The 24,324-nt window shown below is 28.0% G+C and overlaps 2 protein-coding genes across 3 annotated transcripts in view; one reads left to right on the top strand and one right to left on the bottom strand.

The window, feature by feature from the left end:
- The first annotated feature begins 520 nt into the window (after positions 1-520).
- The window catches only part of LOC126902741 (ecdysone-induced protein 74EF), an 82,944-nt gene continuing 59,140 nt past the window's right edge, over positions 521-24,324 (top strand). The window contains exons 1-5 of one of the 2 annotated variants that reach the window (XM_050680339.1): positions 521-895; positions 17,031-17,104; positions 21,831-22,030; positions 22,090-22,287; positions 22,682-22,811. In XM_050680339.1, coding sequence (XP_050536296.1) covers positions 21,956-22,030; positions 22,090-22,287; positions 22,682-22,811 — 403 coding nt within the window. In that variant the 5' untranslated portion in view covers positions 521-895; positions 17,031-17,104; positions 21,831-21,955. The remainder of the gene's footprint in view (positions 896-17,030; positions 17,105-21,830; positions 22,031-22,089; positions 22,288-22,681; positions 22,812-24,324) is intronic. The other variant, XM_050680340.1, reaches the window with a different exon arrangement.
- LOC126902752 (U7 snRNA-associated Sm-like protein LSm11) lies at positions 13,693-16,805 on the bottom strand. The gene is made up of 4 exons (XM_050680352.1): positions 16,407-16,805; positions 16,297-16,348; positions 15,959-16,240; positions 13,693-14,026 (listed from the first exon to the last, which is right to left on the bottom strand). Exons 1-4 carry the CDS (start codon positions 16,584-16,586, stop codon positions 13,875-13,877), a joined length of 666 nt encoding a protein of 221 aa, XP_050536309.1. The 5' UTR covers positions 16,587-16,805; the 3' UTR covers positions 13,693-13,874.

The following is a 24,324-nucleotide window of genomic DNA, read 5'->3' as shown; positions in this document are numbered from 1 at the left end:
TGAACATCGTCCAATGATGGTTACCCAAGTTTTTATGTTTACCTTGCATCACACTAAATTATTATCAATTAACTATCATTGTTTAGCTTCAAATCGCAAATGTGCTACAATGGCAATGTCAACGTTAATTTCAATGTCAACCTTAAATATCTTATTTTATTATATTATTACTATACATTATTGTTCTAGATAAATTCAGAGAAAAATAAGAATTTTATCATTTTATTATTGTGTTCGGTGCATTATATCATTAAGTAGCAGAAGGTTTTAATCAACAGTTACAAAGATATAGTAATGGTTATCGTTATAAAAACGATTGAGTGTAAGGATTAAAATACACACACGTCGCGGTCGGCCGGCAAAAAAGTATTTGTAATGATATATCTATAAATGAAGTGTAAACAAAGCACGTCAAAACTAAGCAGCGTTCGACATCGGCCGGCCTTCGTCGGCCCCACTCGGCTGAAAATTCCCCGTCACCGCTGTTGCCGCCGTCACCGTACAGCACACCGTCCGATCACATTTTCCTATCACAGTGAACGCTTTGCGTGCACGCGGTCCATACCATTTACACACCATTCGCTCGCTTATCGTCGCCACTATTTTATATCTCATTCATAACGCCGGTGGTATTGACTCGAAGTTAATATTTTTCTTATTCACGGTATCGCACAATATACATCAATTTTTTTTTTTTAGTGTTCTATATATTTAACTTTTTCTTTTCAGTGTATTTTTTTTTTTTTTAATTTGGGTACTGTGTTTTTGTTCGAACTTTTTTCTAAGTGCTTTAAACTTAGTGTCTGAACAGATTTCGGGACCTCAGTCACACCTCAAGTATTGGATAACGTCCTTTACTTCTAACCTTCATTAGCAACTTTGGATTTTAATGCTAGTGAGTAATCAATTATATACTTGTCTAGTGTAAGGTTCTTCAGAAATGTTTAACTAAAATGAAAAATGTATTCATAAGAAACCTCTTAAAAAATATAATAATTTTATTATTGATCAAAAAGCCAATAACCTTTAAATAATGACACATACAGACGAATTTCTTCAAACTATGATTCCAGTAACAAAATTACAATACAATACCTACGGTTTTAGCTTTTACTCGAATGAATGGATTTAAGTCATTAATAAAAATTTACGACAGTCGATAACCGCTAAATTTTATAGCTATACCGGTACACGTTGAAATATTATCTCGTATCTATGTTTTGATTTAAACGTTGGTTAATTGTCCCTATATATATGACGCTTTACACTTTACACGTTACTTAGAATGACTGTACGAAAATTATATTAAAAAGTAATGTTGGCTATGATATCCTTCTTTCGATAGAGTAACCTTGAACTTCTTGTTGACGTCCCAGACCTTATACGTAAAAAAAATCGAAAAAATAAAAGTTGAAAATTCCAAAGCTAAACCATGACTGTAGAGTAGACTAATGACTATCAAGGTAGCACACCTTCGATTTTGTCGGCAATAATCCTTGGGCGAGCCCGCGAAAATAATCCAAGTACAATTTTTTTGTTTATGACTGTAACCCTCATAGAGTTTGAGTGCAATGATCAAAGTTACACAAGAAAATGCTATCGTTCGAACGAGGTATCGTGTATTAGAAAATTATAATGTAATCATAAATTAAATGTTAAAAAAATGCTAGTAGGTATATTATAGCACACCACCTCCAAGCGGGTTTCACAAGGTTTTTAGCAACGCGGAAGGAACGGTCGCCTTGATGATAACTCGTCGACTTCTACCTTGAACATTACCTTGATAGCCACCATCGCCTGCCTCTCTACAATAATAATAATACACCGACAACAACAATGATTATATTATATTAATTTGCAATATATAGATATTAAAAAAAAAAAACAGCGTCTGATGTAGAATAATGTGTATGATGTGAATACAAGATCTATTCGATAAATGAAACTTTTGGTCGTAGAAAAGAAAATCGCAACGAATTCAAAGCGACAAATCGGATTTTCGGTAATATTTTTAGTGTCAGGGTCGTTGCAAATAATTATTAATGAATTTATGTTGTCTTATCCCAACCGTAAAAGCAATAACAATTATAACAATATCAAATCGGCACAGCACTGCTATGTAGACCAAGTGAATTCCGATTGGGTTTCTCGTTCACACATTATCGTATGTCATTTTCGAAAACAACTGTCGTATTATTCATTTTTTAAACGTGCCTTAATATGAACGCATTAAACGCGGATCGGTCGGGCGCGCGCAATGCGATCATCATTTTACACAACAGCCTTGAGTCTACGTATATGCGTGACACACTTATTAGTATCATATTATATTAATAACTATATTATGCGTTATGTGTAACGCCAACAATAATGATTGTTTTTCGATTATTATCGTTTTACAGCAGACGGTTACCGTTATGGTAAAAAAATAGTCATTAAGTGTAACAGCGCTCGCTTAACGCACAAACCGTTTCGCCAAAATCCTACTGAGCCGCGAAATTTTCACCATTGTATTTTACCTCTTGGTTGGCCTTGTCTTGGCCTCCACGGACCATGCTCTCTATCAAACGATTTCAATAATAGACATTTAAATACGTGTATCTACTTGTGAATAATCTCACCGATTAAAATAATTAAAGAATGCCATTCGTGTATATGAATGAGTTCTCCGCAGACTCCGCCGCCTTCGTATATTACGCGAAGTACTTTAGTAATACAAACACAAATATACATGTGTATTGTGTTGTTTTGGTCGAGTGACCTACTTCCGAACTACCGTCAGGTCGCCTTTAAAGTTTTATTTTGTCATTGTGAAACAATAACATTTGCAAAATCTTGCTATCTAACATAGATTTCAAATTATCTAGTTAGAAATACTCACAGTTTTTTTATTGATAATCTCGCAATCTTTTTTTAGAGTATTTTTCAACGCGTTTGCACGTATTTGTCACGTTTTAAGTATTCTTGATACTTTCCTTAAACAAAAATGACATTTAACCAATATTTGCATGCAGTTCTCACATTATACACACAAAACGGTTGTTGTTTACACAAAAAAAATTGTTAAACACTCGTGTGACACCAGATTTTTTTTTTTCTTTATTTTGCTTTATTACGTGGAAACCAGGTAAAGAAATATATCGACCGTTTAACTGTACATATTGCATATAATAAATAAGAAAGGTGGTATGGTTATTGTGTTATATAATGAATGCATCTGTGTTGACCCTATTTTTAAAACTTTTTCTCCAAAAAAAAAATTTCTTCTACATATGTGTTACTCAGTTGCAACAGATGGCTTAATCGCGTCCATATACAAGTTTTTCCAATGAACTTAAGAATAATTATCTTTGTCAAGGTAAAGTCAGTGATAACTACAGTATTAAATTAGCATTACACATCGTATAATGAACCAGGTGCACAGTCGAATATATTTCAAGACCAACTATGCAATATTGCCGGCCGGCCTTCGAAGTGAACCAGACTAACACTCATTGGTGTATACACTTCGCACGATTTGTTGCCAAAATCTCCCCGACGCAAAAACACACACAATGACCTTTACCATTCTACAATATACGCCTTTTTTTTGCGAATTAGAAAATACTTTTCGCCTACGCTGTATTATTACCCTAATTCCTATAATTTATTTGTCTTTTACACAATGTACTTCATAAAATTTAGGTCAACAATAGCTTGTTTTCCCTTACTCGGATGGTGAACAAAATACCAAAGTTTATAACTGAACAAACAATTCTAATTTTTATTAGAAAATTATTATGCCTAATTTTTTTTTTTTTTCGTTAAGTAACTAAGTTTATTTTTAGAGTCGCATTTACCCAGTGTTTCCGACTCGTCACATTCAAAACAAAATATAAAATGACGAAAAATACGATGCGTAATTTGTGGTTCCCGCTATTCAAAATGTTAAAAAACCGGCATGGCATGTTACGTATAGCTCACGTGAAACTTGCAACTCGTTGTGTTTAATAAAAACTTTATACTTATCCCAAATCGTTAGGCATAACACGTTTCGATGGGTTATTAATTTTCAGTTTCCAATGTATCGTGTACATTTTTAACCAATAACATTATTGTATCACACGAAGACCAAAGGTCGCCTGATATCTTCTGTTCAAATTAAACACAGTCAAAAACAGGTTATCTCTCTATAATAACTAAAATAATACTTTAACTAACGCCTTGTTTGTTTAAAATGTAATCAATATTTAAACACACGAAATTCTACGTTTATGTTCATCGTAATGTAACTCCAGCGCAGACATTTTATAATATTATAGTTGGCAAAATTAAATACAATAGCCTTCCTTAAGGATTTACAAATTTAAGGTTTACAAATAACTCAATTAACTTGAAAACATTTTATTGATAAAATTATTCAACTTGGAAATATGTTTTGACTGAATAGAAATCATTGATAGTATACTTAATCATTCAACAAAATGTTTACAAATTAGTGTAAAACGTACGCGTATTTTATAATTTCGAAACTTATTTTCAAAAACTAGCTAAGGCTTTGTTATTTTCAATCTTAAATATAATAAATATTTCTATGTTGTCTGTTGAATCATATCTACTGAAGAAGAAGAAAGAGTAAATACATTATGATAAGATGTTTCAAGATTTTTAAACAGATGTTTAAAATGTTTAAACATAGATATTACAAATGTTGGGATTATACTACGCTTTTAAACTTCATTAATATTTCCATGGAAGTCTTACTTAAAGTGTTAATAATTAAATTAAAGGGATGGTGTCAAAACTCGTTTATAGATTTCTTATACTATCATATTTATATGAATTTCTATTTCTCGATGTTAACACTAAAATCAAGAATGTATAATTTATTTATATATATTTTTGATTCTCATCCAATCGGTTTTTATTGCAGTTTTTTTTTTTAGAGATTATTTTTTACATAATCTCTCCGACGACCAGTCTTTAATAACGGTACACTTGACTTGTTGAGATCATACGCCGAACACAAGTGTATGTTTAGGAGAAAGAGACTGCAGACCGCTAGGCTAACGGATTCACGGCGACTCCACCGTGTTATTTAATTCCAACGAGAGACGTGAAAGTGAAAACGCTAATAACACCGTTAACAAAATGCCGGTCGATTCAACAAGACGGCAGAGTGAAAGTTGGCACGACCGGGAGAACCTGCATAAAACAATCGTCATGTATTTTCTTTATTCGTCCGTTTGCAATTTAACCCTCAAACAGAGTCTTCTCCTCACGTTTTAACAACATGACACTAAGATGACCACCCCGAAAGTCATACGACCTAAATACTACGGGAATTTCTGCACCGTAAAAATAGTATAAAAACAATATTAGATCTTTATCGACGTACAGGCGTGGATCACGATTTTTAACTTAAGATTCGATGTCCCCTATGAATTTATCTTACTCATACCAAATATTTTAGATGTTCAACACTTGAATAAATTTTAATTAACTCTAGTTGGTCCAATGAAATGACATAATTGATAAATAATTAAAATCAAAACAATGTAACTAATTAACGATTAAGTTTAGTGATAAACAATAATTACTACGGTAATTAACGAATGCGATGATTATTGAATTGGCGATTCTTATTGTAATATTTTCACAAGTTCCCTCAGATAAATTTACTAAAAAAATTTATAAATTTTTTTTTTTCACATATACAGTAACAACTCATTACACTGCTTTAACTAGCAACGTTGTGTAGCGATTTTACATCTGATCGAGTAAATCGCAATAGACTTTGTTCTTCTATTGTTCGTAAAGATTAAAGAATCAAACCTTGGACGAATCATCGGAAATCTTTTGTTGAGAAAATTTATATGCAAAAAAAATCTAAATGTATACGCAATTTGCTTGTTTATGTAAATCATTATGCATATCTACTCGTGATAATTATTGTTCGGCTCAAGCCAATGATTTTCAAAGCTTTAATGACACCATGCCAAGTAGTAAATTGATATTTTAATAGTTCGTGAATAGATATCCGATAGAAATTATGTTTCTGTATCAGTTGAGTAATTTGCGAAAATAGTGAAAAGGAACAAAAAAAAGGAAATCGTTCGATTGTCGACGCTACGATTCTATTACTGTAACCACAGTCTATGGGTTTCGCCAAAACCTTTTTCATTCTCGATTTATTATACTCGTCTCCTAGAATCCAATTAATCCCATTACGTGGATTGCACTTTACACAACCTGATATTGTATATCACGTCATTGTTTATCAATAATAAAGAATGTGAATGGAAATTGTACTCGATCAACGGTGCCACCACAATTACGCTATCAGTACGGTTTGTTTTTCTCATCAATCACTCAATACATTTTTAACATAGATAGAAATAATTTATTTGAGATCAAAATAGTGTTTACACATAGGAGCGTTGGCGTATAAGATAAGGTTCAAATAGTGGAGAACTCTTTCATTGATATTGTACATAACATACTTATCTTAATAAAAAAAATGTACAATATCAATGCGCTCTATACAATTCTAAAATCAGTTTCATCGGATAATTCGGTGTTCAAATTACTGTTATCACGTTATTATTTAAGTCCCCATGACGTTACATAAAAGTGTAGCTCAACGCCCACGAGTAGCTTAATTGATACGGCGTCATATTATATACAGTTTAATTACACGGTTTTGTGACTGTTATAGTCGTTGTTATTGTTTTCAACCAACGTTTTCGGAACAATTAATGCACAGGTAGTAATTTAAAAACGCATAGCGGTTCTTTCGGAGAAAAGATGAACAACAAATGATAGCGAAAACGAAAGTGCGCACAACGGAATGCAATTAAAACTGGACCATAACCGCGACAAACAAACGGACTCGTGAGCGCGATGACGACCACTTGCGCTTTCACCTTGAACAAACCTTTTTTACAGTTTTAGACGAAAAATGTAATCGAATTAATTGCAGTTTCTAACATAAACACCAAACGGAAGTAGATGGGAAAAAACGCAATACTTAAAATATTTAATCGTCCTAGTTCAATATGATTCGCACATTCTTTATTTAACTTATACGATTACAGATACATATTTTATAGATATATATACAAATGAGATTACGATAGTAATATAATGTTGTTATACTCGCCAAATAATTATACAAAACGTCCACTAAAAAATAAATCAAGAATTATGTATATCGTATAATACAATTTTTTTCATTTGAGAAAGGTCAAATAAAACTGATGAAGAGCAAATTTTTTTTAACAGTTTCAAGACAACCTGAATTCACGAGACTGTCTTAGTCTCGTGATTTCAAATTTAATATTTTATTCAAGCAAATAATTTTCTTCGATTTATTTTTAGCGGCTAATATGTTTATTATAACCAATTATGGCAAATAGAAAAACAAAACAAAATCATCGATTTCTATAACATGTAATGCTAATGACATTGTCTAAACAACCTTCGAAGCGATCATGATGGCGTTTGTTTTACATACACCTTGAATGTTAAGGCTAAACTAGAACTCTGCCATTAATAATAACTAAAGTAGAAATGAACTAATGTGAAACAGTTCAGTTTACAACATTTTATTGTGAAATAAATGTCTACTTTTGCATTAATTATTATGTCATTATTATTAAACTGTCGTTTTTGTTTAAAATTCAGAATGCTCAACTTTAAGTTAAAATTAAAACGATGTTCAAGTTAATGAAAAATATTATAAATATTGTTACCTTCATAATTTTGCCACACAAGCTACTAATTAGTTATTAAAAATTAATAATAGAAATAAATACTATTAGTTACGAATAAAATGTTTATGCTTATTAGTTAGGTATACTACTTGAAATATAAAACAATATATTTAATAAAAACTTAAAAAAGATCATTTAAAATGTTTACGAATTTTTATTTTTATTTCCATATAGCTATATCATATGGAAATTTTAAATATTATAAACATTATAAAAAATTATTAACATATAGTTATATGTTAATATAAATATGTTTATAAAATATTAAATGAAGATATATGTTTGTCTAGACTAAAAAGTGGTCATATCTAGACCCCTAGACACTTGGTGATAACTCAGAGCCCAACCAATGTACATCTAGTGAAACTGAAGTCACCATTAAACATTTATTAATAGAATGCTTCCAATTTTCTGAAGAAAGTAAAAACTTATCAAACAGTCTTGCAAAATGCCTAAATAATGATGCCCAAAATATTTAAGTGTAGCAAAATTAGCAAATTAGAAAATGCTTTACAAAGAATACAAAAAAAAAAAGAAACTAATAAAATACTTTACAAAATTCTTGTGTTCAATATTTGATACCTAATATATATATATATATATATCATATTTATTATGTAAAATTAATTTCCCAAACCCAAAAAAACCCAACCAGTGACCACTAAAGTCGAGGCCTTTATAAAAAAAAAATCTTTAAAGATCGTCTTATGAAATAAACACAATTTGACGTAGATAGAGTGAAGAATTTGATGATTTAATTGAATCACAACATTTTTTGTGGGATACTTTTTACCTCTATAATCTTGTCTTGACCTATTTTATTTACTCAGAAGATAACTACCATTATTTCGCTGGCGGGAATAAATCAATTGACCTAAATAATACAAATTCCAACAATGGTATAAATATCTACCACCAACACAACTCTTGAAAAGTGTAAAATTTATTTTCACTATGTTTATCATAATAATTAACTTGAAATTTTTACATTTAACTTTTGATAAATTAAGACATTGAAAGCAATTTTAATATAATTATTGTATTTTTTGAACAATATAAATTTCCCATACTGAATACATTGGTGTATATCTAATGATAGCTCAGAAAAAACAACATTACAACGTGCAAGTGAAGAAGTAAAAGAGAAATTTCAAATTATACACACACAAATAAAATCCAAACAGTTGTCCGGTGTACAAACACACTCATACTTTCACCTTCAACACGATTTTGCTCATATTTTTTTACCATACACCTTTCCTTTTTCAAACGAAATGGAAAATACGCACCGGTTTTTTATTTTTACCGTTTTATCGTCATTATGGAAAAATAATTAATACATAAATACTACAAAAATGACCTCGCAATAATTATTGAAACAGATAAATGTCGACTTAATAACATTTATTTGAATATCAGATCATTAGCTGGTTGATATAAGTCCCTGAACGACAGTGTCGGATGATCACGCGGGCGAAAAATGTGGGTCTGGGACAAGACGTTCAATCAGGATGAACGATGACGGTAGAGGAACTCGTCACAACTTTGTAATATTTTATGTTAACTTTTCAACAAGGGCAAATCTAATAGTAAAACCTATTACTAATAAAAGAAAATAGCAATAAAGAAAAAATATCATTGAGTAATTCTAAAACGGTTCACCTAATTCGTAGCAATAATGTTAATAAGTGTTTATTATGTGGACTGTGAAAAAAATAAGTCTTGTGTAAATTACATCTTTACAATGTATGCTTTTTTTACACAATATTAGATGACGATTATGAGTAAAACAAAGAAAATTTAAATTAGCCGCTGTGCAATGAACGGTTCTTTTTCAGATAAAAAAATATTGTACCAATAAACTCGGTGTAAAATTCAAAATTGAAAATGCTTCACAACACTTGAGTTGTCTCGATTACAAGGTTAGATTAGGCAAAGTCCGCCGTGACCGTTCTCAAGGTAATTAATTTGTAGTGTTTCGAATTGCGGGTGTTTTGTCTAAAAAAAGATTATTCACGACCAATTCAGTTGCTTTATTATCTTTATATCGTGAAGATAAAATAATTGTTTTGAGAGCTAAATTTGCACGATACGTTACATGTTATCGGAGACATTGAACACAGACAAGGACGACAGCGATGTTTCGTTCAGTGTCAACGAGACACCCTGTAAGTTATTTCGTTTACATACGAATTTCATGACCATCGCCTACACATATTCATATACTATTCTCCTTCTACCACTACTGTTCGACGTCACTTATATCTGACTCTCATCTGCGACAACCGACTGAACGGCCTTGCTTACGTGAAAGTGTCCGGACTGAAGGCTATGACCTTCTTCTAGGGTCATTATGAATAATTTTTTTTGCAACTAAATTTACTTCATCTGTCGAATAATAAAATTAACATTTGATGTTTAACGATATCTCGGTTAGGAAAAAAATAGTGTTAGTAAAGCCCTTTGTTGTTTGACTACTAGTCGTCTCACTTGAAAGTTCAATGACTTTTTCCGACAGGTAAAAGAACGAATCAGACGCGGGGGAATCGTTGAACTGTGACATCCCTTATTTTAACACTTTACAGACTATACTTGTTATTTTTTATCACGTCGAGACCATATACTATAGTCAATTACTAATAAGTTTACGTCGAAAGATGGTAACCGAATCTCGGTTAATGTTTCCCTAAGGTTAATGGACTCAAGATACACGAAAAATTCAATACTGTAAACATTACACGGCTTACTACTGTATTAGATAAAAAATAATCGAATGCCGCCGACTTAAAATTATTATTTTACAAAGATCCATATAAAAATCATTAAAAAAAAAAATTAACCATTTCTAGTTGAGTACCTTAACAATTGAAATGTTTTTTAATAAATACAGTTCAAGTTAAATAACAAATTCGTAACGTAGGATCTATTTATAACTATCAACACAAAATGAAACAAGAGCCGGTAAATTTCAAGTGCCATTTATTATTACAATACGCGTGTTCGTTTGGAGTGTACTCGCCTTTGATAAGTGTTAGATATAATTGCTAATTACATGCGATAAACGTCGAGCAAACAATAAACGGTCGTCAGAAAGTAGAACAGCGAACGCCCACCCGTTCGACTGCACGTTTATGTTTTCCTTTTGTGTTGTCGTCATGGCGACCAGTGTGACGTATCACGATCACCACCGACCTGGGGCAAAAGCATTTGGGTTGCGACTACCGCGATGCGTTTGTCGCCGCCTCTGTCGACCACTTGATGATCTTACATCATATACATATGCTTAAGCCCTTACATACCTGATTGTACTAAACTATGCCGCCTAAACGCATTATGAGTACTCAGCCTTACAAACTGTTACAATAATTGCTTTTTGTTCGTCAAAATCGCATTTTGTAACTTTTCAACAAATATTATATTAGTCACACGATAGGGTGTATTGTTTAAAAACACAATTATTAAAGGAGCAGACGAACTTATACGTTTTAGTTCTCATGAAAAACGACCAATAAAATTAATACTACTATCAAAATACTCTTATTATTACATCAATTAATGAAAAAAAGTCAATTAATTTTGGTATTATTTTTAATTCTTTCTGTTTATGTTGGGCTTTAAAAATTACATAACACGGGTCATTGTTCTTTCATTTCAACAGAACTCTCCGTTCCTGATAATATCTAATATTTTTTAATTGTAAATATAATATCCATAACTATTACATAAAATATATTTGTTTTACTTTAACTTAAAACTGATTAAAAACTATATTGAATAATGGCACCATTGGTGTGTTAAAGCTATAGGAGTATCTAAGGTTATCGTTTAAACGCTAATCATAACAAATTTAACAAACATTATTATGAGGTTATGATAAACAAGAGCGGCTTGTTTGAAAGTAAAACAGAAGAATACCAAAGTAGAGTACGAGGCGTATTAAATTCTTCGCATATTTCAATAACATGGACTTTACTCGAACTTAAGTTGACGTTGTACGAATATGTTATATATTTACAAGACTTATAAGATTCTCAGAAGGTCGATTCAAAATGCCCATAATATTTCCAATTAATATTCTCACGTGTATTATCAAAATACAATCTTCGACCAAAAATATGAACCCTCTATAAAGCACGTGCTGAATTTTGTCTTATTAGAAAAGAAAAAATCTTTTGTGTTAACATGAAAAATACAAAACCTCATCTGCCATTTTCTCGACAGAGTATATTAATTAAGGTCACGTCATTATTGCATTACTAGAATAAACTCTGACGGTTTCAATTATAACTATTGGAAGTTGAACGCTAGACAATTGGGTCACCCAACAGAAAAATTACAGGATTGGTTGATTGCTCATGAGTGATCAATTAAATAACGATTAAATAAAAGATAATATTGAGGTTAATAATTTAACATTTAATATTATAATTACATTATATACTATTAAATAAATATAGGTAATCGATTCTCTTAGGGATGTAAATACTATGAAATTTTATAATTCAGTTGTAATTTAACTTTCTATAAAAACACATTTTTTTACCGTTGATTTTTAAATCATAAGATATAAAAGAGAAACGTCAAAGTTTAATTATTCTTGACGACTGTTTAGTACTTAATCTAGCAAACGACCTAAATTGTCGATTATAATAGATAAATATTCTAAGAACAACCCGATAATAATAATGATTAAGCTGTCTTTATCATAAAAGTGTGGTCAGACATGTTGCAATTAATTAAATAATATGATTGTATAGTTATATGTTTATAATCCATAACGTATTGCATATCATAAATAGATGAGTTAGTATAAATTTTTTGTTTACGACCGAGTTTTAATAAATTGAAAACCAATTTAATTAACTCAACCTATTTGTCATTAAATAATATATAAAATAAAACTGGTGAGAAAGCAACTTGTTTTACTACTTAATAACTTTCTTTATAAATAATTTCGATTTTTGATAAAATTCATAATATTTTAAGTATTACTTTTTCATAATTTGTAATAAAAATAAATAGTTTTGGATATTTTAATATAATAAAATATTATATTATTGTATCAAGTTAAGTGACATAATTTTGTTTAAAAATGCACACGACATATTTTCTTAACGAACAAATTTTTCTTAAAAACATCCTATTTAAAAAATATTTCAAAAACATACTGGCGCCAGGTTAAAAATTTATCACAATTGTAATAAAAGTAAAAAAACATACATTTTCAAATGAAGGACTTAAAAGCTCTTAAAAATAGCCTTAATTTCGATTAATCATTATGCATAGCGATTGTGATGATTACAAAGCCGTATAAGTATATTGTTGTATAAATTACTTTATTGGACTTAAGGCGATCACTCTATGACCTCTTTATTTCAAAATAACAATACTTAAAAAAAACTACATTTTTTGTTTGATGTTTAGTAGGCCCAATTGACCTCTAATATTGATAATCGAAAAAAGACGAGAACATGCTATAATAGCTAGTCTATCTACTGTAACTAAAATATACTCTAAGGTATTAATTGTTATTCTTTATTTCTCTAAAGCTTAAGTATATGTGTTTAGTTATTTTTATCCTTTATTTTTTTTATCATATTATCAACATACCGTTATGATATTATAAAACAGTTATGGTCGATGCGGAGAAGTTAGTGAAAGTTTTTCGTTTACTTTCACTGTAGAGGGCCGTAGTAAAGATCAAACAGCACAACATTATTTGCAGTAATAGTAGTAATGGCAATACAGTGGTAATAGTCGTAGGTGGATTCTGGTTTTTTCTTTCAGTAAATTATAGCGCAACACGAATAAAATAATTTTTGAAGAGAAAGTACCGTTATTTTACACGTTCAGTATATTTTTAAAATCCGTTTTTGGTCTATCGCATCATTAAATGCAAAATAAAAACACTTCTAACATTTTCAAGAACGACAAAATATATACTTGTGATGTATAGGAAAAAATTATTCATACCATACAAAATGATAGTAAAACATTTGACTAATTTAGTAATGTAATAATAAATTTATTTACATTTGGAGCGCAACAACTTTCAATTTATAGCTGCGTTCTTCTTTAAGTCATCACATTTTATAAAATAACACAATATTCAATTAACTGTTAGCTCAGCAATGGATTGCTTTTGGCAACCAAAACTATTTGTTCGCCTCTAATCATCAGCCTGGGTACCTGTCTTCGACACACATGTCGCCCTCGTATTCGTTTGACTACGTTGTACGGTTTAGGGGCTTCGTCCAATTGGACCATATTACCTATAAATAAAATAATAATAAAAAGCAAGTTAATTTTAACCAACTCCGTTTCATTGTTATAAATCATTATTATGACAAAAAAAATACACGTGTTTATATTATTTTGTAAACGAAAAAAAAGCATGACTATAAAAGGTCACCAAGTGTATTAATTGGCGTATAATATGATCATCTACTTATACAAAACAAATTCGTCTAGCCAGCACATAGAATATTATACACTGTCAAGGTACTTGCATGTAAGGTTAATATATGACCGTCAAATAACGACGATATCTACAGAGTTGCGATTCAAATGTACAATCAATTTAAACATTGATCGTACAAATTACTCTACAATTAAAATAATGATATAAAATAGTTACATTAATTGAATAACTATAAACCAGCCTAATGGCAGTCAGCGGAATGTGTGACAAAAAGTATATCGAAAGAAAAAATTATAGTTATGCACTTTATAATTAAATAAATAAGTAATAAAAATACAACAAATAAAATAAATCTAAGCGATACTTTCATTTAACTAACATAGATATTTCATTGATATATTGACAAATAATATTTTAGATACTAAATAAATAATCATAACCGAAAATTTCATAAAAGTCGAATTAAAACCTAGCCGTATTATATTCACTAATACATTTTTAAGATACTAAATGCTCTTCCGTTTTTATAGAACTTTAAAATATATTTATGTTTTGAAAATACTTTGTTTGTGTATTTTTACGTTACAAATATTTTCATAATTCTAACGTATTTATTTCACTACGCCGTAACAAATTGATTGTCGGTTAAATAAATATTTTCTTAATTAATATTATTAATGATATCAACCTTATAACAACAATTTTATATTAAAATTCGTTTACACCCAAAATATGATTCGAAAATAACCGGAAATTAAACGTGTTACCTTGTAAATAAAATAATTAAAACCAATAAGTTTATATGGTGAGTCAACATTACAAGGCAATATTTACGAAGTTTCAAACAAGTTTAGTGATCTTATGAAAGGCAGCCTTCAAGTTCAATAACACAATTCTAATGCAGGCTCATAGATTGTTTAAAATATTTAAAACATTAAAGCATAAAGAGAATAAGAAGGAGTTTTTCTAAACGTTTTTAAAATTTAAATTAAAAATTATTTTTTAATTTATATTATAAATTTAAAAATCAAACATTTATTTAAGTTATATTTTGTTATTAAGGAGGATAATAAGTAAATTATACTTCCTTTACTGGCAGACTTTTTTTATATTGAGAAATTTTCAACATAGGTAAAGTTAAATTTAAAGTGAAACTCTTCTACCTAAAACACTAGTAAGTATTTGTGTTGAAGGTGTCTAAATAACATCTACAGCATATACTATGAAGGTGCAGTGTTTATTCTACATTTATATGCTTGACATAAAGATTTTAGCATAATTTTAAATAAAAAATAAAAAACCTTTCAGAAAAACTTTATTTATAACACTCACTGTTATACTATTGTTTACACAATAAAAATTGTTTCAAATTACTTTTTTTTTTAAATATTTACAACATAAAATTATTTTATAAAACCAATTAAAATAAACCCTATACAAATACTTCACTAAATCATACTATAAATCATTTAATCTTTGTACAATATATCTGCTTATTAAATAAATAAAAAATATTTTTTATAATATTAACAAAGTATAATTATTTTAACTCTATCATTTTAAGTATATTTGAAGAAATAGAATTGTGTATTATTAAAATTTAATGAATTTTAAATTATTTAAAGCTTTAATTTATTATACAAGTCAACATAATTATGTAATTAAAATTATTTTTTTCAAAATTCAGTCAATATTTTTCATTATGTTGTATTGTATAATACATAAAAACAACTATCACATATATTTGAGAATTTTTATAACAACTAAATAATAACTTTCTTACCTATAGCTAAAGATTTGACTTTATTTTTTCTCGTCCATGTTTCAACAACATTGTCCATTACTAAATTCCAATGTTTATCAAAGGCAATAATATATCCTTCACAATAACCTCGAACTGAAGCAGCAGATCGTGTATAGACTTTGGCTCGCTGTCTTCTATAACAAAGATTTGCTATGCGAGATAATGGTCCTTTAGATTTAGTTATTTCAGACATGCGTACCAAAACTGTTCGCCTACGCTTTACTATACGGTCATTTTGAGAAAGTTGAGACGTTCCAGCAACTAAAAAAAAATGTTTAAATTTATTAATTGAACTATATAAAGTCAGTGTAACTTACCATTGCTAAGATCTCTTTCCATTATTTCTTTAACATCATGTTCATCTTGTTTCTATGAATTAAATTAAATTAAAAAAAAAAAGTTATACTAAAGCAGATTTAAATATTACCCTTGGTCTTTGTGGCTTTATGTGGACTTCTCCAGTAGGAGTTAATTCAAACTTTGATATGTTATCATAAATTGGTGCTATTGTACTGGGCACCTTTACTTCACTTGAATATAATGCTTTAATTGGATTAAATAATGGAGACAACATATCAAGTTCTGCATCATCACTTCCAGAGGACATTCCGTCTTATATGTTTAAACTTTAATATTCTACAGTTAAACTATATAGTTAAATAGAAAATTTTCACTTTAATATTCAGATTTTATTTAATAAGAAATAAATTTTAACAAGTACTTATAAACTATTTGTTTGGTATCAAGAAGTTAAATTTATTATAAATTATATATTATACTTATTGAAAATTACATTAAGTAATTGCAATTACAAAAAATATAAAATATTAGTCGGTTATCATTTTTTCAAAATATGATAATTATTAAAAAATATTTCTAACGTTAACCTTAAAAACATAACCATTGAAATTTGTAGATATAAACGGCATCTATGCACGAATTTTTCTACTAATCATTTAAACGAATCGTTAAAATCATCCAATAGAGAACGATAATATTTATAGTTAAAATTTTTTGCCTGATAATTTTACTTACACATTTCTTTTTTTAGTTAAACATGTTTTTCAAAGTCAAATGGAAAAGAGTCGACAGACAATGAAGAATAGGAACAGAAAGTTACGGAAGGTAATATTGGAAAAATATTTTACTCTAAATTTCTATGTGATCTTTTTTCCAGTTAATTGTACTTTTCCCATTATTAATAATTTATCTTTTTATTTAATTTATTTAAAGAATTTGTAAGTATATAATAAAATAAAAATATTAGTAAATGAATTATGGCTTATTTTTATGATAATTTAGTAATAATCAAATAAATTAATTAACTAGTAATGTACATATCATTTTTAAACATACAGTTAGACTAATGTGCCAAGAAAAATTTTTATTCATACCTGAATTAAAAAATTTGCTTAAATAAGGGTTAGATCCGTACTTTCATCAAATATTAAGATAATGGAATTTTAAAACTATCATTTTCATTTTATATTATTATATAATTAAATCGTTTTAATTAATAGTAGTAGTTAATTTAAATAATTTAACAAGAAATAATGAATTTATTTTTACACAATAAGGAGTAACTTTTTTATTTTAAACCACTCAATTACTAATATTTATAACTCCAAATGCCTTAGAATTGAAGCCACATCTTATTCTTAAAAACAATTTAATCTGTTCAATTATGAGTAAAGTACTTTTGTTTAGTAATCAGATTAAATTACAAATTACTGTACAGAGATTATTAATTAAACTACATAAAAATTATTTAAGTCAACAAGTTATGAAGTCACATTATTTCGAAAGTTCTTTTTTTCATTTATATGTTAAATATGAAATTTATTTAAATTAACTGACTTATACCACTAATAATTCCACTGAAATTTCACTCAAGGTCGTATTTAAAAATTCATAATTGGTGAGGGGAGGGATACAAAACAATTTTTAATTGACATGCTACTATAAACATATTTTACAACTATTTTTTACTTATTTTGAGCTAATAATCAACAAAAAAAAGTCAACAAGGTTTTTATATATCATTGTCGATGAAGGGATCACGCCATTGTACTCTTTGAATTAAATAGTATTGTTCAACTAATCATGAATATTATCTTTATCTGTATTTACAAGGAAAAAAGATTTAAAAATACCTTAACTTTATTGCAATAATGAAGTGAAAAAACACTGTTGGTAAAAATGACTTTTTATATATTATAAAATTGAAGTACATTATATAGTCTATTCAACAGTCAGAAAAAAATTGACACATTAGTAGTCCCTTTACCACATGCATAATTTTATTAATAAAAATGTAATATATGGATAATTTTTTGAAATTATTGTCTCCAAAATATAAACAGTATCGAAAACTTACTTTAGAGACCTCTATTAAGGTCTCCAACCGTGTTTTTTTTTCGAGCTATTAAAATTATTATTAGTATAAATTTTAGAAAAAATAATTTTTTATGTCATCAAAAAAAAATATTTCCATACTAACAATCAAATTAGATAGGTGATATAAATGTATAGCCGTGATATTAGATGCAATCCGTTTTCTGAGAACAAATAGCATAATTTGAATTAGGTATAATCATTTCTGTTTTATAAAATTAAATTAGAGTATTTAATATCATAAAATAAAGAAGAAATATTTTTATCAAATACTACTATACATTGATGAAATAGAGTTTTATTGAATTCCTCAAAAAGCATCATGAGATGAAGTTACTATTATACAGAATAGCAAGATATTATCAGTCTGACCTATGTATGTTCTTTATTTATTATTATATAAAATACCTTTTTTAATCTTTAATATTTCTATAATGGCTAAAGAAATTTTCTTACATTAAAAAGATTCGTTATGAATTAAGGGTAAGTTATTGGTATGCCAAGAATTCTATTTTTGTATAAACGGTTTATAATAATAATTTTTGCTGACCATTGACGATAATATTAACAACGAAGAATTAATTAATGTTGAACAATTTGATAAAATTTATAAACTTCATTGTTCAATGTTGATGTTTTGTTGATTTAAACCGTAAACATCTTATTTGAATACTAAAAACAATTTTCGTTATGATTTTAAGAACCGAAATAATAAATATACTTTCAGCTTGTTTATTCGGTTTACCGAGGAAGTATTTCAAACTCAAGTATAGTTTAAATTTAAAAATACATAAAAAATAACAATTATATTTTTTATAAATTTATAGATCTATTTAAGTTTAATTTTAAGAATTCTAGTGAATTTTTTATAAAAAATAAATAAATTACTATTTGAAGAGTTAAAAGTTTTCTGTAGAAATATTTTTTTTTAATTTAATTTATAAAATATAATCATCCCCTAAGATTTTTGATGTATGATTTTCTTTTCGATTACTACCAAACACTCTTCTCTTAATGCACCACGTAGAGAAAAAAATACATGATATAGATACATAAATGTATTTATTAAATGTATCTATATAATAGCTCAATAGTTATAACACTTCTATGTTTCTGTTAATTGCTTACTTAACACATTGAAGTCCTTAAAAATATTGATATGCGGAGAATACAAAGTCACATTCATTATTATTTTTTTATTCAACTATATAATTGTCTAAAATCCATGTAATAAGTAGGTGTTTCTATAATTTATAACGTTTGGTAGATTTTATCAAAAAATAAAAAATAATTGAATGCAATCAATTATTGACTACTAATTTTTCTTCGAAATTGGATAGTGGTATTTATAAAATATATATTAATATTTTTCAATGTTATCTTTGATAAAAATATCGACATTGAATATGAAAAAAATGTTTGTTATATATGTTAAGTGGGTACACTTGTGTAAATAGTACTATGCACTTCCATGTTTATTGTGAAACTAACGTATTATATGATGATCTTAGTAATAAAAGCCTTCATTCAATATTGTGTTTATAACGTATATTTATGTAAGAAACAAAATGGCCTTGGATTAAATGTAATTTCTTAGATAATATCAATAATATTGGTTAATATAACATATCTCTTTATTATGATTTTTTTTAATATTGTTCCTATCACAATCCTTTAAATATTCAATTAATCAGAGGCAGACTGGGAGGCCAACGGCCCAGGGGGCACATAAATTTTGGCAGTCATGTTCGCTCCAAAAAAATGTTAAATCGATAAAACAAAATGGTATTTGAAAAAATAATTTAACACTCTGGAAGTCAAAATTACCCATAATAATTAAAAATTTTCATGAATGGTACATCAAATAAACCAGATTATACACAATCCAACGCTTGTCAATACATATTATCAAACATTTTAAAGATTAACAAAAAATATAATAGTTAAACGTAATTCTTTATTAGATACAGCTGGCTTAATTACGCCATCCATTCGCTTTATAAATGGCGGTCCAGGAGACGATTACCCCATTGCACTCGTACTCAGTCCTCCATTAACAAAAGTATTCGTATTATTATTTCTTTAAAATCTTTACATTACAGCAAATTAACACAAAATCCTAATAGACAGTACGTGTAATAACGATCTAGATACTAGCCTTTGGTTCACTTACCAATTTAATTTCCTGTGAAATTCTTTACAACTATTGATCTTACTTATATGAATAGTCAGAGGGTAAAGTTCCACAAGGCGCTGGTCTCAAAATTACTAATATTGAGTTAAATATTAATTCTTATAATGAAATAAGTAGATCACAATGACTTCAATATAACTGATTCTTGTAGCGTATAGATTTCACACATAGTTTTATTTTTATTAATTCGATTAAAAAGAACTTATATTTAATTTGTTTCTTATTATTTTTGATTTATCTAAAGACAAACTCATAATTTATAAACAATACATTTTGTACAATAAACGAAATTTCATGAAATTATTTTAAGATTATATAGTATGATAAATTTGATAGTAAGGTGTTAATGATAACTTGAAAACACAATTAGTAAGGTTATTTGGAAAATATATATAAATTATAGAACACTAGAAACAATACGCTTAACTATTATTTATTATAAATGTCAAATTTTTATTTTTATTTCAAATTTGCGTTTGGTTTATAATAAGAGCACATAACTTGTTAAACACGTTTATTTAGAACCTTTTTTATTGTGTACCGCGTGTATAAAATAGATGTAAAAATATATACAAAATAATATAATTATGAATATTGATTATAATGTCATGTAATATTCATAATATAGATTTTATTTTTAAGTATTGAAAATCTTTGGAAGTACCATAACTATTGTTTCCCAAGGACGACTTTATTTTAACCAAACAAATAATCAACCAGTTATAGTTTTATTTCAACAAACAATATTGTTATATAAATATAATACAAAACATCAAAATTTGTTTTTAGTAATCATTTTATATGATGGAAGATACACAATAAGGATTGTTTTACGGCATTTGATCTAATAAAACTATATAATATTAAGTTATTGTTTTTTATTTATTATAATAGTACTATAATAAATAAAAAAGGAAGATTAACTTAATTTAATTTATTTTTAACAATTCTCTAAGTTTACATAAAAATTATTTATCTATAACATCATTTCTATAATTAGGACTATGAAATGTTACATCAAGCATATACAGAGTGATTCTTTCAACGCTAGTCAAAAGAATCACCTTGTACATATATATATTTTTTTACTTGGTTTATAAACAACTAGATTTTCCACGTTAAAGTTATACATATAGTGGTATATATTATAAATATATATATACATATTTGCTTTTTTAAACCATTAAGCCTTCCCCAAAAGAGGAGGTTTCTTAACCATTGATTTGTTTTCTTTTTTACTAATACCAAAAATAATTTATATAGTTATCCAAACCGCCTGGGTCAGGGACTCGCATATCGTCAATCTGGCTTTTGTAAAACCAGCTCCACCAGGACTGCCCCTGTCCTCAACCGGTTTTGTAGAAGACCGCTGCAAGCCTTCTACTACAATGCCTTTTATGGACGACGTACTCCTCTGGTGTCCAGAGGCTGAAACTAAAATTGAAGACTTTACCGAATGTTTGGTTAGTTAATTTTTCTAAGTTCATTTTAAATCTTGTATTAATAAAATATATTTTTATAGAGTAACGAGGTATCCGGCTTAGGTGAATTACTCCAGTCGGATATATCAAGTGAATTTGACAATGCCTTAAACAGCACACCTAGTGGACAAAATGTCAATGTTACGGGTACAACTGGCGATGAGGACATTATTAAACAATTGTCTGACTCTTCTGCATTTCTTGAACAATTTTTTGATTTTGTCAACTGTGATATAAAGGTATAAATCATATACACAATAAGTAATTTAATGATAAGTAATACTTAAAAATATCAAACAAAAAAAAGTGACAATCTCTAGTGTATTGAAGGTTCTAGAGAGGTGTTATTTGTTTCCAATAGCGTATTTAATTAATGGTTTTTAATTTCAAATAATTTAGATAAGAACTATAATTATCGATTTTAGCATTTTTTTTAATTACACGAAGTTACTTTGTGTAAACTTATTTAAATTAATAAAGCGTTTGAAATTGTTATTGAATTTAAAAGAAAGTTTTTTTGCTACTACTTACAGTCATAATAAGTTGCCTACCTTAAACGCCTTACATAAATAAACGATTTAATGCTTAATTTTTTATTGTATGTTAGTTAAATTTTATTGAATTACATCTTAGGAAGAAAACAATAATAATGTTGTGACATCAGGGAACAAAAATCATGCAGCAGTTGCTTTACTTCAAGAATTGCAACGCACAAATGCTGGAAAGAAACTCAACATCACATCTGCAAATCCTCTCTTAGCAGGTAATATAATAAATATAAGTATATACATTATTTATTCTTATTAATTTTTATTACATAACTAATTATTAACATATATAATTTTTTAATTTGTTCTTAAATATAACTAAATTATTTTATGATAAAATTGTCTATTACGATAAGAAAATATTAAATTTTTTTTTATAAATCTAATATTTACTATAATACATATACATTACAACAGAGTATAATTTGTAAATTGCTAATTATCTGGCCTCGAAAAATGATATAGTTCAGATATAGGAAAAATTGTATTCTTATAAATATAACATATTTGACAAAAAAGCTGAATCAATTCTGTTGCCTAATTCCGAAAATTGATTAGTCATAAAATTAATAATAATATAATGAATGGTGTTAATGTAAAGAGTAAAAAATGTTTTCTTTAAACTTCCTCTAGATAAAAATTTATATTTAAAATCTATTTTGAAAAAGTTTCTGCTACTTTTTTCTGGCCTTTATTCCAGCTACTTGGGATCGGCCACCCTGATTCTAAACTTCCGCTTAGCAAGATCTCTCACATCATCTACGTACACATCACCCATTATTATCCCTACATCATTTTTTGTATTAATCTTACCTAAGTATTTATTTTATAGCCCTCACCAATTTCCCTTTGGTTTTTTTCCTTTCCACTTAGTTTCCTTCACACAGCAAATATTAACTTTTCTCCTCTTCAATACTTTTACTAATTCTCTACTTCTACCAGTGTAGTGTAAAGTTCCAACATTCTACGTAACTACTCTTACTTTGTATATGTCTTTCTCACCTATACACGAGTCCTGCTACCGAACTAGTTTTTCGGTTGTTATCAAACACTTTATTCTTTAGGCCTTCTACATCTCTAACTACTTCATTTCCTCTCACCTGTGTTACCGCGTACATACCAGATTAAACAATTCTTCTAAGTATTGTTCAGGACTCCTCATACTTTTTGACAATTTTACATCGGTTGTCAGATTGACGTAACCTCATTCTCATGTCATCTATTACGACTGGCAGAGTGGTCGTATTCTATAAGTATTCTTATCATCCTTCCACGGGAAAAATCATTGAAAATGTTTATTTATTATATTCTCAAAACGATAATTGCATTAAAATTGTTTTTTTACAAATTATATAAATTTTATTTTTTTTTTATTTATGCTTAACGTTTTTCCTTAAAAGCTAAAACTTATACGAGAAAGAACAAAAAAATCTACATGGTCAGAACAATGAAATCGAACCCAATACCTATACACTAAGGTACAATGAATTACTAACTTAAGTAGTGAATTTTGTCTTAATTGTAGGGTAACAAAGTTCTTTTTTTATTTTTTATCTTAAGTTATTACTTACTGTTTTGTTATTATCTATGTTGTGTCTATATTATTTAGTAAAAAATATTGATGTGAAATACTTAATTATCATATTATAATTACTATTGCTGTATATTGCGTATTTAAATATGATACGACCAAAAAACTAGATGTATAATATATGTATTATCATTTAA

This window comes from Daktulosphaira vitifoliae, unplaced genomic scaffold, assembly GCF_025091365.1.
Source record: "Daktulosphaira vitifoliae isolate Bord-2020 unplaced genomic scaffold, ASM2509136v1 Scaffold_3, whole genome shotgun sequence".
Taxonomy (NCBI): domain Eukaryota; kingdom Metazoa; phylum Arthropoda; class Insecta; order Hemiptera; family Phylloxeridae; genus Daktulosphaira; species Daktulosphaira vitifoliae.
Note: the sequence above shows the minus strand (reverse complement) of the source record. Positions and strands in the feature narration are given on the sequence as shown.